The sequence below is a fragment of the Aureobasidium pullulans genome, assembly GCF_000721785.1.
Source record: "Aureobasidium pullulans EXF-150 unplaced genomic scaffold scaffold_9, whole genome shotgun sequence".
NCBI lineage: Eukaryota > Fungi > Ascomycota > Dothideomycetes > Dothideales > Saccotheciaceae > Aureobasidium > Aureobasidium pullulans.
Window position 1 is genome coordinate 800,444 of NW_021941029.1, and position 14,149 is coordinate 814,592.

Here is a 14,149-nt window from a genome sequence, read left to right on the forward strand (position 1 = left end):
CGCGCCGGCAACTCAATTGACGGGTTCTTGCGGCATTGTGCACCCATGTCAAGTGTCAAATCGTGCAACCAAGGTCACGATGCAGGAAGAGATTAAGCAGCTCCCCGCTCATCTGATACATCAAAATGATTTGCCGATATGGAGAAGGTTGTCGAGACATGTTGTGAGGTCGGCGTTCATGTGAGGCATGGCGGGCGAAACGGCGGCTTTAGTGGTCAGAAGTCGGGGTTCTCCATCTTGGTTCACCATTTGGAGTCCTTTAAACGCCGAAATCTTTGTCTCTGCGTATGAGAGGATATAAGTTACAGGGTCCATCTTTGTACTTGGTGCGCGATGGCTACCGCACTGGAGATGAGTGTACTCCAGATCCTTTTTGCAAGCCCTACATGTGACGAGTCAGAGTCCTTCGGGTGTCTACAGCTTGAGTGTGGAGGATCACCCCCAGCGCCTGTAATGAGGGGCCATGGCTCGATTGAGGCAAGTGTGTCTTGATGTGAGAGGCCCCCCTGCTTATGTACCTAGCTGTGCTGCAGAGACAGGCCGCATAACAAAAGTAACTGAGTGGCGTTGAGATGGCGCTCGCGTTCGTGGGGGCATGGTTTTCGAAGCGATGACAGACTGTCCCATTCGCCTTCCCACCCAACGTAGAGGATCACAACGGCTCAGGACAATCCTCTCCTAGATGGTAGCCACAAGCCCCAGTATTTGATAAATGATGACTGCTCATGAAGAAGTCCCCTTGGTGGTTTGAGAGAGCCGTTGAACTAGCGGGCCGAGGTCAATGCACAAGCTGGCTGCTGGACGTGCACGTTTCTCCGGTCTCCGGTCTCCGCAGGCTGGGGACCTTCCTGTCGCTCTTTCTCTCTCCACATCAACATGACCTTGCAATCACGAAATGGACACATCTTTCTCCTTACCGCCCACTCGTCGAACAAATCAAGCCTGTGATGCTTGCAAACTCAGGAAAGTCAAATGCAATGGTCAGGCCAAATGTCAGCAATGCAGTCATCTCAATCTCCGCTGTGTTTATTCTGCGCCCAAGCCAAGAACAAAGACATTGAAGCGTGGAAAACTCATCGCACAATACAAGGAAAACACATCTGGACGCAACGAGAACTCGGACTCAAGTCCTGCTCAACCATCGCCATCTCTAATCATCCATGACGCGCCATTCTTCACTAGTTTCCTGGACGATTATGAGGCCTCTGTATACCCTGTCAACCCCATCATGACCGTGGATGATGTTTTGGCCTCGATCCGAGAGATGGATCAGAATGCGGAAGCCAAAACTTTCGTCTATGCTTACACGGCCATCACGATTGCATTAACAAACAAAAGCCCGGACAACTCCATTGACTCTCAGTCGCAAGTGAGGTATTGGCTAGAAGAACTCATCAAAGCCAGGGCAGCTATTGCTTTCGACGAGAAAATGTCTGTCCGAAGGGTCATGATCAGCCAGTTTACTCACATCTCTCTCATGTGCCTTGCCAACATGGACATGTCTTTCTACTACGTCCGTGAATCCATTACCATGATTCAAATGCTTCGTATTGGCCACCCGGAAGCCATGGATAAGCTAAATTCAAACGAGCGTGCTCGCAGACAAAGATTATACTGGGAGGTGTTCATTCATGAAAGATACCTGGCCATATCCAACTATCGCCCGGTAGTGCTACCACCTTTGCATGATCTTCCGGAGTTCGACCCGTCAATACCTCCCGGTGTACACGAAGGGTTTTTGCAGATCATTCGACTCTTCCGTCTCATCGACGAAGGCTTTCTCGCCAACTGGTTCGGCACCACAACAGTGACTCGGGAATGGATTGACCGCAAACACAAAGAGATTGACGAGGAGCCTGTTGGAAACGAAGCTCATATCGGCATAACGCCATTGTCGGACATGCAACAGGCGGATTTGATCGTAACTAAACACTGGTTGAGAATGTTGGTATGGCAGATGGCCATGTCGAAATGCTTGCTCAGCTCCGTCTCATCAAAGGAATCACTATCACTGTCATTCCCAGTGCGCCTGTCAACACAACTACGCGCGCTTATGACAAGATTCTCACGACAAGCTATAGAGATTCATGGTTCTGGCATTCAACAAAAACTCTTCGAGCTCACCGACACAATTGCCAATGTCATCATTACAGTTCCTGCATCTACAGTTCAAGAAACGGCTGGCCGCGTGGACGACTTCACATTTCTGATCGGTTTCCTTTTTTCTCTACCTAGCTTCGATCCAGTCCAGAAAGAAATTCTGCAAAACAAACTGGAGCAGCTACAGTCATTGTTTCCCTACTCGGCCAGCGAAGCCGGTGCATCGCCAGCGGCCAGCGACGTCACATACGCGTCTAGTAGCAGGCCACCACAGTACGACCTTCCATCGCCCCCATCACGCATCGTCTGGCATGAAATGGCGAAAAAATTATCAATGGCACAGCCCCAGGAACCTCCTCGATCAGATTCGACTCGCCTCATTGAAGGCGTCTGAGATTCGTGTATTCAATAGAGGATGCCAGTGTGCATATATACGCGCGCTGCAGGTTTGGCAAGAGCTGGATTGGCGGCTGACCGGGCAAGGATGGCTCGACTAGACGCGAAGCACTGGTTGTCTCGGACAAGAGCGATCTTAGTGGTCGCGACTTTGATGGCTTCCCTACTATTGTTGAGAGGCCCTCTCGGCATTATCGGCATCATGTATCAGGCTGGTGGTACGAAGCTTGGCGGTTGTGCCAACTGATGCACCTTGCTATTGCCGTCTAGCACATCCATCCTCAAATCTATACGTTCCAATTTGATCGCCACCATGCTGCGGTCCTCTGCACCTCTCTTCAATGGCTTGTTTCCTGAATTGATAACAGTCATAACTCACTTGCTTGCGTGAGGGCAAAGAGAACATGGTAGGCGGTGGATCAAGCAAGAAACCGCTTTTCCAAGACCGTTACCTGTTTTTGTTCGATACCAATGGCGAGCAACCGCTCTGCGAAGTCTGGTGACTGTCAAGGCGGAACTACCGTCGAATTAGAGCCTTGACGAAGCGGGCGTACAGAGAGGACATCACGGAGCAGTTGAGAAGGCCATCTCCAACCTGGAAGACCTGAATAGTTGGCTGGGAGATGAGATTATATCCGATCGAAGTGTACCTTCAAGCCTCAGCTTAATCCTATATGGCATACCAACCCACAGGCTTTATGTTGTCTTTGACTTCTGTCGATATGCAGTGTACCTTATATGAGTACGTTTTGTTTTTTCGGCCGACCCATGCTGTGTTTTCCAAGATACACATGAAACCACTTCTGCTTGGTATTTAATGTCTGGTGAGAGAGCTTCAGTGCCGTGGAGCTTTTACTTGGCCTCCGTTCGGGCGATCACGACGTAAGAGGTCTAGAAGGTAAGGGCTATGATTTTTGAACGCTAGGTAGAATTGCAGTTCTTGGCCAGAGGAATACATGTGGTCGAGAAAGTTGGTCGAGAAGGTTGGATCGCTCATGTGGCTTGTGGCTAATTATATATCTCCTCATCTCCCCCATCTACGGAGCACCTCATTTTTCCTCTCGATTTATACGCATACGTAAAGTGGCGATTGTAGTGTGACTCATAGTCTCATACTCAACAATCACTGTAATGTCCACGTATGAGGCACTGCTAAGTGAGAATTTCCAAATTTTGACCGTGCTTCTGGATTCTTCGCCGAGCGTTAATCATCTTCTTCTTCCTTGCCATATGTTTGTACTTTTTGTCTTCTTAGAATCTCAGACTACCGTTTCTCTTGTTAAGATGAACGGTCTATTGGATATGGATGGAGCTGATCCAGAATGAGGCTCTTTTGCTTCGTCTTTGGTCGCATCTGGGTATCATGTGAGCTCTCCGAGCCAGATTGTTACGTACGTATACCTATCGGTTCGCCATAGAGTCTCTGAAGCAAAGTTAGTCGATGTGCTGCCTCATATGTCTAGATGAGCAAACCTGATTGTATCAGAGATGACTATGCTGACAGACTCATGCTAGGCAAGGATGATCAAAAAGATGCTTGTGATCTCTACCCTACCTTTCTTTTGATCACTACGACCAATCCTTGCCAGAGCAGAAACTTGAAAGTCAGATCACCAACGACACCCCTTATCCCACTCCGTCCCGCTTGCATGTCTCTGTCAAGAAATCCACATCTAAACGAGAAGAAAGTCCATGACACCACCGCCATCCCCGGGATACGAGATAGATGGACTTACATCTTCCATATCCTGCTTGTCACTCTCGCGGCAGAAGCCACAATCTTTCAAGAAATTTTTGCAACTGCCTACCGAGATTCGTCTGCAGGTCTTCGAACATTTGTTGTCCTCGCCCACAGAGAAGAGGTTCCCCCATCCTCTACTCGCGGTCAGCAAAGGTGTCCGCAACGAAAGCGCGCCGCTGGTCTTCAAAAACGTAACCCTCAACTTTTGGCGTGGCACAACAGGAAAAGACGTTCGAGAATGTATCCTTTATCTCAGCAATTCGCGTTCGGCGGTAAAGAATGTGCGATCGATACCATGGAGCGAGCTCCAACGTATGAGCCTGGCTCAATATCTTCCTTGGCTGGGGACTATCTTCATGGAGGCCAGATTCGGGAATTCGTTCCTGATAACGTTCTTGAGGATCGAGTTCGCTGTCGCAACGTCCGAACCTGCTAGAGTTCGCGTCGAATCGTATATTCCAGGCCCTGTCAACAAAGACGGAATCACGTACACCCCATTCCGCAGTCGAGTACGGAGTCACATAGAGTGTTCGGAGAAAGTCAGGGATAGGATCGTGGAGATGGTCGCAGGGTTTCGAAAGAGCCGAAAAGTGAACATTCGATGGATTGAGGAGCTGATTGAAGGAGATCAGCTGGAAGCTATCTGCGAGGCAGTCAGAGAGGATTATGCAAGTGGAAGGAAACTCGATGCTTTCTTACGAGACCGCTAGATGGCAAGGACAATACTTATGGTTATAAAGAAAAGTTGGATTTGCTCAGAAGTATAGGAGAGCGATTTGTTTGGATAAAATGCAGGAAGAAGGTGCCCTGGAGTAAACATGTGCTACAACGCCAAAGCAGAAGCAAGCGCGATGAGTCCCATCCCGCTTTCCTGTTTTGCTGCTATGGGCGTCAGAAAACATTCATGAACAAAGCAGAAGGTGTGACTCACATCACACTTGCCTTCCGTAGGTTCCTAGTCGTTGAGATCTGCCAGATGTCTGACTTTTCTTGACACCAGAGCTGTCATCATACGACCAAACACTGATCATATGACAATTTGCCAGACCATATCGGAGCCGACGCTGATTGTTATGGAAGCCACAAGAACGCACAAATCACGCCTTCCGTGATCTCTCTCATACAAGGGCTTCCAGCCCCTCCGCTATAGCCCAATGCATTTCGGATTCGGCAGGTGATACCAGTCTCTTCTCTGGTGATGTTACTCCCGACTTCGTAGCCATACCTGGCAGCGTCTCGTTCGTTCCTCTGCCCAGTGTTGCCCAGAGGAAGATTCTCACACTTCTCAGGAGTTCAATGCCAATCAAACAGCGCCAGGCTTCGATCCCTTTCCATAACTTGTTGCAGACGACTTCTGATGCTAACTTGCTCTCAATGACCAGTAGACATACGACCAATTCGACCCTTCTGAGAGCTCTGTGGATTGGTCTACGAGATCTGGGACCCCACAGGAGAGGGAGAGACTGCGGCTAGGCTTGTAGTATTGGATCTGCGCCGCGAGGTGTGGTAGCGAAGAGCAACAACGATGGCGGGACTGTTCCTGTTTCCTCGGGAGTCGAAACATTTGGAAAGGTGGATGTCAGTAGTGTAAGAGTGGGGCGGAGTTGTGAGGATCCACGAAGTCGTTGACAGGCAGACGGCGGAGACCCTGATGGCTATGGCAAGGTCGACAGAGACGAGAGCGAGGCAAGGTGATGTTTTGGTCGAACACGCGCACTCCTCGAACCATACTATCACTTCACTTGGAGGATTATGGCGTTGCATGATACTCTCGTCTGCTTGGTTATGATGGGGTCTACCGTATTGCTATTAATGGCTGAAACAGACTCATGAAGGCGCAGAAGAGGCTGCGGACATCCAGCGCGCCATATGCATCTCTCTTATTGATTGATTACTATGATAGATACACACAGCGCGCTGGGTACTTACAGACTCTTCGCCCTCAGAAACATCACTTCACTTGGTCATCACAACAATGGCCGCAAGCTAGATAGTCCGTTTCACCGAGCACCCTCCCACCAACCAGGTTGGGCCATCGGCACGGTAGCCCACCTGGTTCGGCGTGTGGTAACCAATCCAAGGTACCAACAGTCTCCGGTTCAATCCACAGCATCATCAGAAAAAAATATAAGGGGCAAACAGGGAAAAAATGAGACAAAGAAAATAATAGAAAAAAAAGAAGAAAAAACAGAAAAAACAGATGCAAAGCCACCCCGTCAGAAAGAATGAAAAAAATCACAAGTAAACTGAGCAAAGTTAGCCAGTTTCTTCCGCGGGGTCTTCCGGCGTTTCTTTTGCTCCTTGTATTAGATAATAAATGTTTCTTTTTGCTTGAGATGTAGAAAGATGTAGTGCATACCTGTTGACGCGATGGAAGTCGGTGATGAACTAAAATACCTGCTATCCAAGAACTCTCTCTTTGCATATACACACCCGAGTTAGAGAATGTGTCTTTCGGGTTGCTGATCGACGATGGCATATGCAACTGGCGAGTCTGACCGTGTGCTGTCCCAGGAGACTTATCGTTATGGACCAGAACGCTCGATAGCGTCGGGAACTTTTTGATACATTGCTTTCTACCATTCAGTCGAGAGCCTTGTATACATCAGAGGTGCAGGCCAAAATTGTAATCTGGCTCTCCAATGCTGTCACTACGGTTCTTCTCGAAGGATGGTACCCAGAAGAACTGCAGGTGCTGAGATACTAGATATTTCCTGAACTGGCACACTCATAGGAGAGAGACCATCTGACGTGTTTTCACTGAATATTCACATGAAGCGATATAGAGATGTCGGACGACGTTGGTTGGAGACTTCGTCGGAGTTCGTGTCCGATGGCCGGCATCGGGAACTTCTTCGGGTAAACTTGTTGCGAGTGACGAAGTGCGCTTGGTGGGACAGAACAGCGACGACGGTGGGAAGCTACGAGTATTGAGCTGTGCACACACATCTTTCTCACACGACAATGTCGGTACCGCTGTCGTCCAAGGAACAGTCCCTGTTCAAGCAGGTCGTCCAACTCTATGAATCAAAGCAGTACAAAAGAGGTGCGCCAATTCACGATTACCAGAACCACCGACTGGGCTAACACTCTGCGCAGGTATCAAAACCGCCGACCAGGTCTTGAAAAAGGTTCCCAACCATGGCGACACGCAGGCCATGAAGGCCCTGATCCTCAACTCACAAGGCAAGACGGAAGAGGCTTTCGACTTGGCCAAGCTCGCCCTCAAGAATGCCATGAAGTCAAATGTCTGCTGGCACGTCTACGGCTTGTTGTACCGCTCCGTCAAGAACTACGATGAGGCCATCAAGGCCTACAAGTTCGCCCTTCGCCTCGATCCCGAGTCCCGCCAGATCCAGCGCGACCTTGCCCTCCTCCAGGCCCAAACCCGCGACTGGAAGGGTCTCGTCGACAGCCGCAAAACCATGGTCACAGCTGCTCCCTCCGTTCGTGCCAACTGGACTGCCTTTGCGATCGCACACCACATGGCTGCCGACTACCAGGCCGCCGAAAAGGTCCTGACCACCTACGAAGGCACCTTGAAGAACCCCCCGCCGGCCACCGATCTCGAACACCACGAAGCCGTCCTATACAAGAACACAATCATCGCCGAGTCTGGCGACTACGAACGCGCTCTTGAGGGTCTCAAGGCCATCTATAGATCAAACCCCGACAGAACCGCCGTTATGGAATTGAGGGCCGAGTACTTGTTGAAGCTGGGTCGTAAAGAGGAGGCTGAGAAGGCATACCGTGCTCTGCTCGAGAGAAACGCCGAGAGACGCGCCTACTACGATGGCTTGGAGCAGGCTCTGAGTCTGGACAGAAATGACTCGGCTCAACACACACAATTGCAGGACCTCTACAAGTCTTTCGCCGAGAAGAGCGAGAGAATTGATGCTCCCAGACGTGTGCCGCTGGACTTCCTCCAGGGCGATGCTTTCAAGGAGGCCGCCGACGTCTATTTGACAAGGGTCTTCCGCAAGGGTGTTCCCTCGACCTTCGCCAATGTCAAGGCTCTCTACAACGACGAATCCAAGAAGCAGACCATCGAGCAACTCGTCCTCGGATACGCCTCGCAAAACAGCGAAGAGAATGGCAAGAACTGGGACCTCGCCGTAAACTACTTCCTCGCACAACACTACGACTACCACCTCTGCCGCAACCTCGAAAAGGCCTCCGAATACATCGAAAAGACAATCTCGCTCAACACCAACCCCCAAGACTACACCTTCCACCTCACAAAAGCCAGAATCACAAAACACTCGGGAGACCTGGAAAAGGCTTCCAAGCAAATGAACGAGGCCCGCGAAATGGACCGCGCAGACCGCTACATCAACACAAAGTGCGCCAAATACCAATTACGAAACAACCAAAACGATGACGCCATCAACACCATGGGTCTGTTCACCCGCAAAGAAGCCAACGGTGGCCCGCTAGGCGACTTGCTGGATATGCAATGCATGTGGTACCTCTTCGAGGACGGTGAGGCCTACAAGCGTCAAAACAAGCTCGGTTTGGCTCTCAAGCGCTTCAAGTCTATTCACGACATCTTCGACGTCTGGTTCGAGGATCAATTCGACTTCCACAGTTTCTCCCTGCGCAAGGGTATGATCCGTGCGTATGTGGATATGATCAGATGGGAGGACCACTTACGTCAACATCCTTTCTACTCGCGCGCTGCTTACTCGGCTATCGACATCTACGTCAAGCTATTCGATGACCCCAACTGCGGATCTGCTAACGGCGATCTGAGCGACGCAGACAAGAAGAAGGCAGAGAAGAAGGCACGCAAGGACAAGGAAAAGGCCGAGGCAGACAAGAAGGCTGCCGCTGCCGCCAAGGCCACAGCCGCTTCAGAAGAGGTCGTCAAGAAGGAAGACACAGACCCACAGGGTGAAGAGCTACTCAAGACCAAGGACCCCCTATCCGAGGCCATGAAGTATCTCTCACCCCTATTGGCAGAGAGCCCCCTGAACATCAGATCCCAACAAGCAGGCTTCGAGGTATTCATCCGCAGAGAAAAGTACCTTCCAGCCCTCAAATGCCTGGTCGCCGCCTCCAAAATCGACAACGCCAATCCCCTACTCAAGGAGCAAACTGCCCGCCTACGCAAAACTTGTAAGTCTAGTCCGCTGTCCCAGCCTCGTATCAATGCACTTGAAACACATGCTGATTTTTAATAGTGGCGGAACTCAAGGAGCCGTTGCCGGAAAAGATCAAGGAGGTTATCGATGCCGAGTTGGCTACTTTGCCATAGAAGGAAAGTTGTTATATACCTTTTCGCTTCCATCTGCTGGGAGCTGCGAAAAATCAAAAGTATACTTTGTCCCCTTTTTGTGTTTTCATTACGTGGTTATGCTATCTTAGTGGTATTCTGGAGGTGTGATGAATGCAGTTGCTGTGTTCAGGGAAGGGATGTTCGCTCATACTGCGATTACATCCATGGCTTCCTGTTCGTATTCGTTCACAACAGTCTAACACTCCCTCTTGTCGGCTGTTCTCTAACACTCCAGTCGTAACCTCTTCCTCGAGTACAACAAGCTCGTTCAACTTTGACATGTCCTCCGTATTCTCCGACGCCTACAACTTCGTTGTTGTCCTCTCTTTCCTTAGCTGCAATATTAGCCTCTAGTGGCCCGTTCTTAGCTAACCACTCGATAAGTTTCATAGCCATCCGAGGTTTGAAAAGTTGGAACGGCTTAAAGACATATTTTCATACGATTTGTTGCATTCTAATTATGTGTTAAGGTTTCAAAAAAGCAGTGACTGGACAATTCCCAACATTTGATATCTTTGTGCTTTCCTACAGCTGGATAATCTTTGACATCTGTTATTGGAGATCTGGCAGCTAGCGTGCAGTTGAGTGTCAAGTAAAGATTATATTGACCATCTTATCAGTCTTTGCGTTGCTCTTGCGCGTACGATCTACGATGGAGAACATATGTTGTGCATAGCATCTTGGAATTGCAGCTTCGTGCAAGAGAGTTCAAACACCACACGAGGCTATAGACATTATGTACCGGCTCGATCTCTTTGTACGGGTATCATCATTTTGTGCTTTTCTTTCGTCCCTCGTCCTTTCATCAACGCGTTCAATACACACTGTGTTTACCAACTCCTGTGATCTCGAAGAGAAGCGGGTTGCCCTCCACTGCAAGCCATGCAATGCCTATGAACTCATTAGCCGAGCTCATTCCGTGTCAGTAGATACTCCTTACCTGCGTAAATGACCAGTTTGGTCACGACTTCAACATCATACCGTACTCGCGGCTTTGCCAACGCAAGGAACATCTGGTGATCTTGCTCTGCGTCGTCGCCTTCTTCTTTCTCTTCTCTTCCTGCATCGCTGCCATTGCCGCTATCGCTTGGCGGAGGCGTCAATGGGAGAGCGTTAAATGGATCGGGCATGAGAAGGTCACCCTTTTGCCCAGGCGTATCAAGCGGTGTCGCAGGTCTGTGGCTGTCCGAACCGTCCTCAAAACGTCTTTGCTTCACAAGGGTAGGTTCTTCTTCTAATGTAGTGTTGTAGAAAGACCCACTCTTGGTCAATCGAGGCCTAGAATCGCTGCCATCGGCAGAGGAACGACTCTCTCTACGTTTTCGTTCCCTGTTGGCAATGTATTCTCGAGCATCTGCCTCTGACTGTGGTCCGATCGAGATACCACGTTTGCGAGGATGGCGAAGATTGGACAGCATTCCTGGGATATCTGAAGCAGATGGGATAACGTTGTCGTCTTGTCGAAGAGGAGGGACTCTTTTGTACTCGCTGCCACTTGTTAGACACGTTTTTGTGCGAACACGTGAAGATGTTCTTACCTTGCTTGCGTGAAGAATCGCCGAGGCAGAGTAGCACCACCAGTCTCGAGGAATCGGAAGAGTGGGGGTAGACATCTTAGGAGTAGAGGCTTCATCGTAGCTCTCCAGAGGAACACGATAACCACACCACCGACAACACGAGCCAAAGTTTTGAGCCATCCAAGTTTCGCGAGGCTGAAGAAGACAGTAGCTGGAGGCTCGCCAACAACTGCGATACTCGTCCCTGCAAAATGCCAGTGCCCTAGCTGGCATCCCAACACTACAGCAGCAAAGGCCACGCTGTCATCATAGCAAGGGCAGTTATCCGCTGGCTCTGGGTGAAAGCGCACCGCAAGAAGTACGATCAAGAAAACCAATGCCGGGTGAGTCCAAGATCCTGCAGCTATCCAGTCGTCGAACGACGTTCCATAAGCCAGCTGAACTACGGCGATCAACGCACCAAGAGTGCTGCCTACAATCACGTCGAAGAAGCCATGCATGCCACAGTACATGCGACCTAGCACAATTGATATCGCGTAGAAGTACCCAAGACAGAGGCCAAACAATCTCTGCGGCGAAGCAACATCATCGGTCGAGGTGTGCAGTTGATACAGGAAGTAGAATGCCACAGATACGGCGTTTGTCGAATGGGTTGATGGGAAACCATACTCCAAAGCTGCAGAACCGGACATGGTAATTCTCTGCAGAGGAGGAGACAAAGGCCTTGGTAGACATACCAGATCTTTGATCCAACCACTCAAGAAAACACCCAACGCAAGCATGTGCACCAAACTGCGACAAGTCAGTATAGATCTAGCATATCAAGAAAATTCCGATGATCGTACGCTCTACCAACGCTAGTGTAGCCACACCAAAAGCATACAGGAAGCGCAGCCATGAAGAAGGTATGCGTGCCGAGGTTCGCCGTCATTGCAAAGTACGAATCAAGGAAAGGAGTTCGGCAGGTTTGTTGAAGCTTGGCCAGATAGGGAGTTTCCCATCGGACAATCGGTAGGAGGGATTGCCTTAGACGATAACGCCATTTTGGTAGTTTGCGAGAGTCTTCTGGGTGTTAGCAAGGAGGACAAGCTGAAGGGGGATACAGAACATGTGATGACGCACAATGGTCAAGACCTCGTAGGCCAGCGTCTGGCAGGTTTTCGGTCAAGGCACGAGCTTGTTTAACAGGATCCTTTGGTGGGGTAGAGGCAGCGACATTAGACATGATGTTGGAGGACAAGCGGTGACGGCAGTCCAGTGTCGGAGGATTTTGGAGGGTTGTCTTGTCTGAACAGTGCTGGAGCCGCTAGCGAGCAAAGCGCGCGGCAAGACGAGTTGGCTTCTCTGGCGCAGTACGGAGAAACGATGAGAGCAGGAAAACAAGAGGCTTATGTTGAGGGGTCTCTAGCAGAGCAAGATGAAGTGTGGGGAATGGACCTCCATGGGTTGAGCGTGTGGAATATAGCTAAACGGCAGGCGGCAGTCTCGAACGATTTGCAGATGAGACAGTTACAAGGCTAGATATGCGATTGCGATACAACAGTGCGAACGCAAGCAGCGATCAAGGTTAGTGCTTGCAGGTTCGCATGGGTTAGCTGGTGGATCCAGGATCCTCAGTCATCGGCGGCAGGGCTTGTGCGGGCTTGTGCGGGCTTGTGCGGGAGCCAAGGCGGTGGCTTTGGGAGCGTCGGTGCCGGGGCAACGGTGGATCCGTGTGTAAACAGCGTCTCCGTTGAAGTTGGGCATGATTATGATGAGGCTGGCCTACATTTCTTGACCTTCTCAGCGTACAACTCTTGTTCGACTTCCCCTCCAAACTCTTCCCCCAGCCCATACCGGCCCAGACTGATTTATACACAACCGCCAGCACATTCCTCGCATAATATCCGCTACCAACAAACCTTCTTCAGGATTCCTCTCGCCCATCACACACCATGTCGGCTACACACCGACACAACTCGAGGCTGCAGAATGCTTCCGTCACATCTCTCCGCCGCGGCCCTCAAAGAAGGGACAGTGGCCGTCGCAGCGATGGTTCAGTCACATCTTCAGGACGCGAGTCGATTGGCACTGGCTTGACTGAGCCGCCCGCGTACTCGAAGAAGTTTGTTGTCGTTGGTGACGGTGGCTGCGGCAAGACATGTCTGTTGATCAGCTACAGCCAGGGCATCTTCCCTGAGGTGTGTACTCTCTCTCTGTCTCTATCGCAGCATTGGTCTTGGACAAACACAGCTGACACGACTCCCAGAAATACGTGCCTACCGTCTTCGAGAACTACATCACCCACTGCGAACACAAGCCCTCGGGCAAGATTGTCGAACTGGCTCTTTGGGATACCGCTGGTCAGGAAGAGTACGACAGACTGCGCCCCCTTTCATACCCCGAGACCGATTTGCTCTTCGTCTGCTTCGCCATTGACTGCCCCAACTCTCTTGAAAATGTTATGGACAAGGTACGCGAGACACACACACACTCACCCTCAACATCCACGCCCATCAACTAATACACACAGTGGTACCCCGAAGTCCTCCATTTCTGCCCTACCACTCCCATCATCTTGCTCGGTCTCAAGTCGGATCTCCGTAACAAGCGCACCTGCATCGACCTCCTCAAGACCCAGGGTCTCACTCCCGTCACCACCCACCAAGGCCAGGCCGTCGCTAAGAAGATGGGTGCCCTCTACATGGAGTGCAGTAGTAAGGAGATGACCGGCGTCCACGAGATTTTCGATGCCGCCATCAACACCGTCGTCGCAGAAGCAGAGGGCCTGAACCAGTCTCCCCCAGCCAGCCGTGGCAGTCTCACCGCCCAGAACAGCAACTCGCAACAACAGCAACAGAGACGTCCCCAGACCTCTAGCAAACCTTCAGAGAATCCTACTCCCATGATGGCCCCTAGCAAAAAGAAGAAGAGAAAGGCTTGTCTGATTTTGTAATCGTCATGTCCTTTGCCTTTGAGATACCCAACTTTGCAGCGTCCTCCAACTCGCCGAACATGACGCATTTACAACTGCCGTTGCGCCATCACCCCGGCATTCCCTTCTACCTCTCACCAGGTTCCTTACGCAACCGACCTTTTGTGCTCTTTTCTCCTTTTTCTCGCGTTGGGTTACGAGAG

The 14,149-nt window shown here is 50.6% G+C and overlaps 6 protein-coding genes across 6 annotated transcripts; 4 read left to right on the forward strand and 2 right to left on the reverse strand.

Annotated features, from left to right (window-relative positions):
- Positions 1–895: 895 nt before the first annotated feature.
- M438DRAFT_335315 (uncharacterized protein) lies at positions 896–2,494 on the forward strand (the record flags this gene model as incomplete). The annotated part of the gene is made up of 1 exon (XM_029903795.1): positions 896–2,494. The coding sequence occupies one exon, from the start codon at positions 896–898 to the stop codon at positions 2,492–2,494; it is 1,599 nt and encodes a 532-aa protein (XP_029760725.1).
- Positions 2,495–3,944: 1,450 nt separating this feature from the next.
- On the forward strand, positions 3,945–5,157 carry M438DRAFT_345663 (uncharacterized protein). Its single transcript, XM_029905500.1, has one exon. The coding sequence runs from the start codon at positions 3,960–3,962 to the stop codon at positions 4,671–4,673; it is 714 nt and encodes a 237-aa protein (XP_029760726.1). The 5' UTR covers positions 3,945–3,959; the 3' UTR covers positions 4,674–5,157.
- Positions 5,158–6,094: 937 nt separating this feature from the next.
- On the reverse strand, positions 6,095–7,026 carry M438DRAFT_215722 (uncharacterized protein). Its single transcript, XM_029899436.1, has one exon. It carries the CDS (start codon positions 6,714–6,716, stop codon positions 6,189–6,191), a length of 528 nt encoding a protein of 175 aa, XP_029760727.1. The 5' UTR covers positions 6,717–7,026; the 3' UTR covers positions 6,095–6,188.
- Positions 7,027–7,138: 112 nt separating this feature from the next.
- M438DRAFT_297054 (N-terminal acetyltransferase A, auxiliary subunit) lies at positions 7,139–9,497 on the forward strand (the record flags this gene model as incomplete). The annotated part of the gene is made up of 3 exons (XM_029901933.1): positions 7,139–7,283; positions 7,337–9,355; positions 9,421–9,497. The coding sequence occupies exons 1-3, from the start codon at positions 7,202–7,204 to the stop codon at positions 9,492–9,494; spliced, it is 2,175 nt and encodes a 724-aa protein (XP_029760728.1). The 5' UTR covers positions 7,139–7,201.
- A 683-nt stretch (positions 9,498–10,180) lies between these two features.
- On the reverse strand, positions 10,181–12,567 carry M438DRAFT_319039 (acid phosphatase/Vanadium-dependent haloperoxidase). The gene is made up of 5 exons (XM_029902820.1): positions 12,155–12,567; positions 11,878–12,094; positions 11,054–11,824; positions 10,456–11,003; positions 10,181–10,406 (listed from the first exon to the last, which is right to left on the reverse strand). Exons 1-5 carry the CDS (start codon positions 12,255–12,257, stop codon positions 10,330–10,332), a joined length of 1,716 nt encoding a protein of 571 aa, XP_029760729.1. The 5' UTR covers positions 12,258–12,567; the 3' UTR covers positions 10,181–10,329.
- Positions 12,568–12,966: 399 nt separating this feature from the next.
- On the forward strand, positions 12,967–13,967 carry M438DRAFT_335318 (ras-domain-containing protein; the record flags this gene model as incomplete). Its single annotated transcript, XM_029903796.1, has 3 exons — positions 12,967–13,212; positions 13,281–13,484; positions 13,545–13,967. The coding sequence occupies 3 exons, from the start codon at positions 12,967–12,969 to the stop codon at positions 13,965–13,967; spliced, it is 873 nt and encodes a 290-aa protein (XP_029760730.1).
- Positions 13,968–14,149: the final 182 nt, after the last annotated feature.